This window comes from Limulus polyphemus, unplaced genomic scaffold (genome assembly GCF_000517525.1).
Source record: "Limulus polyphemus unplaced genomic scaffold, Limulus_polyphemus-2.1.2 Scaffold1339, whole genome shotgun sequence".
NCBI lineage: Eukaryota > Metazoa > Arthropoda > Merostomata > Xiphosura > Limulidae > Limulus > Limulus polyphemus.
In genome coordinates this window covers 32,317-34,119 of record NW_013666949.1, presented here as the reverse complement: position 1 = coordinate 34,119, position 1,803 = coordinate 32,317, and the positions used below count along the sequence as shown (strand labels likewise).

Sequence of the window (1,803 nt, the reverse complement as noted above, 5' to 3'; positions counted from 1 at the left end):
ATAAATCAGTTAAATGACGAAAAATTAGGTGTCTATTTACTTGTGACCACTCAGTGTATATGGCACATTCCCCCCCCCTCCCCACTCACATATATATTGTATCTTAGGTTTCTTCAACATTGCATGCTAAATTTCAATTAACAATGTTAATTTTGTTTATTGCAGCGGACAGTTTCGCGTGATGATTTATTAAAACAAGCAGAAGTGGTTATGCAAGATTTAGGAAGTTCCAGAGCTTTATTGGAGATACAGTATGAAAATGAAGTAAGTCAAAGCTCAGTTGAAATCTCAGGAAAAATATACTTTGTTGTAATGTAGCTGTATTTTTTTTATAAAATAGTCAATATTTTATTGTAAAGATAAAATACATTTTTTCTGTAATAAAAGGTGGGAACAGGATTGGGACCAACACTGGAGTTTTATGCCCTTGTGTCAAAAGAGTTCCAGCGAGCTGATTCTGATTTGTGGCGAGGAGAAGCAGTAACTGTTAGTGATGGAAAAGGTATTTAGAAATAGTGTAAAAAAAATGCCTTTTTTTTAAAATAGCAATGAGACTCACCTTGCCTGTGACTTCCATGATCTAAAATTTAGTTTAGAAGTAGCTTTATTAGAACATTTATTTATTATTAGTTTCTAACCTTTTATGCAAAAGAAAAATAAATTTGGTGAATGTTTTTTGGAACTATATGTAATATCTCACTGACTGATGATTTTATTTTGAACAAGGTAATCCTTGTACATTTACAGTTATCTAACTAAGAGTAAGTGAACATTAACTAACAAAATATGTAGCATAAATATACTCCATTTAGTTAATGTTAGTAAATAAATAGTCAGGTGAATAATTGTTAAATGATTAAAATATAAAACAACTTGCTTAAATAACCTCAGTTTACATTCATTTTGCTTAATCCTAAAAACATATCATACGTTGTCAATTAACTATTAAGAGAAATCAGCCATGTTTTTTATGTCGGTATAAATGCTTTTGGTTGAGATTACAAATGTAACTGTATAACATGTCTTAAGCCTAAGAAGTTATTGTGTATTTACATCCTACCTTTTGTTTTTATTTTATTAAATTGTGGTTGTTTCTAAGTAAATAAACTATCATGCAAGTCTCATATAGAAAGTATACTTAGTATAACATTGAAAATATGTGTATGCATCTATAGATGATATTCAGTAAAGCACATTTGGAGGTTAATGATATTGTTTGCATCTACACTCAAGTTACTGATATTCATTAAAAAGTATGAAAAATGGGTGGAGTGGTTTTAAGGTTTCACACTATAGGCTTGTGAAAATGGTTTTGCTGATGAAAAATGATAAATAAAATGAAATAAACTATAATACTGCTGTTTTTTTATTATACATTTTATGGTATTTTTTCAAGAAAATGGAATTAAAGATTTTTTGCATGTACTATTTCATGTTTTTATTTTTATACTTTTGAGCTTCCTTACTCTGTTGGCTGACATTAGCACAATGGAAATATACCATTATTAGATTTGTAAATTCACATTTCATCACTTTATTAAACATTAACAACTGTTTCACCATAATATGGCATATAATTGTCAGTTGCATTTATACTTTCCACAGATATTCATGTACCTTTATACTTTGAAGTTTTAGTATTAGTCACTTTGTACATGTGTAACTGAATTCTAATTAATTTGCTACAAGTGATTTCTTTAAAACATTTCAGACGACATGTTCATGTAGAAATTTAACAGTTAAAAACTGAAAATTGTACAATTTTGTTTGTTTTCTAGAATTTTCTAAGTGCTGACCATAATT

General features: G+C 28.5%; 1 protein-coding gene across 6 annotated transcripts in view; it reads left to right on the top strand.

The window, feature by feature from the left end:
* LOC106463160 (E3 ubiquitin-protein ligase TRIP12-like) overlaps positions 1–1,803 on the top strand; it is a 125,515-nt gene that overhangs the window by 104,207 nt on the left and 19,505 nt on the right. For all 6 annotated transcript variants that reach the window (XM_013923159.2, XM_013923157.2, XM_013923158.2 and 3 more), the window contains 2 exons: positions 166–264; positions 388–502. In XM_013923159.2, coding sequence (XP_013778613.1) covers positions 166–264; positions 388–502 — 214 coding nt within the window. The remainder of the gene's footprint in view (positions 1–165; positions 265–387; positions 503–1,803) is intronic.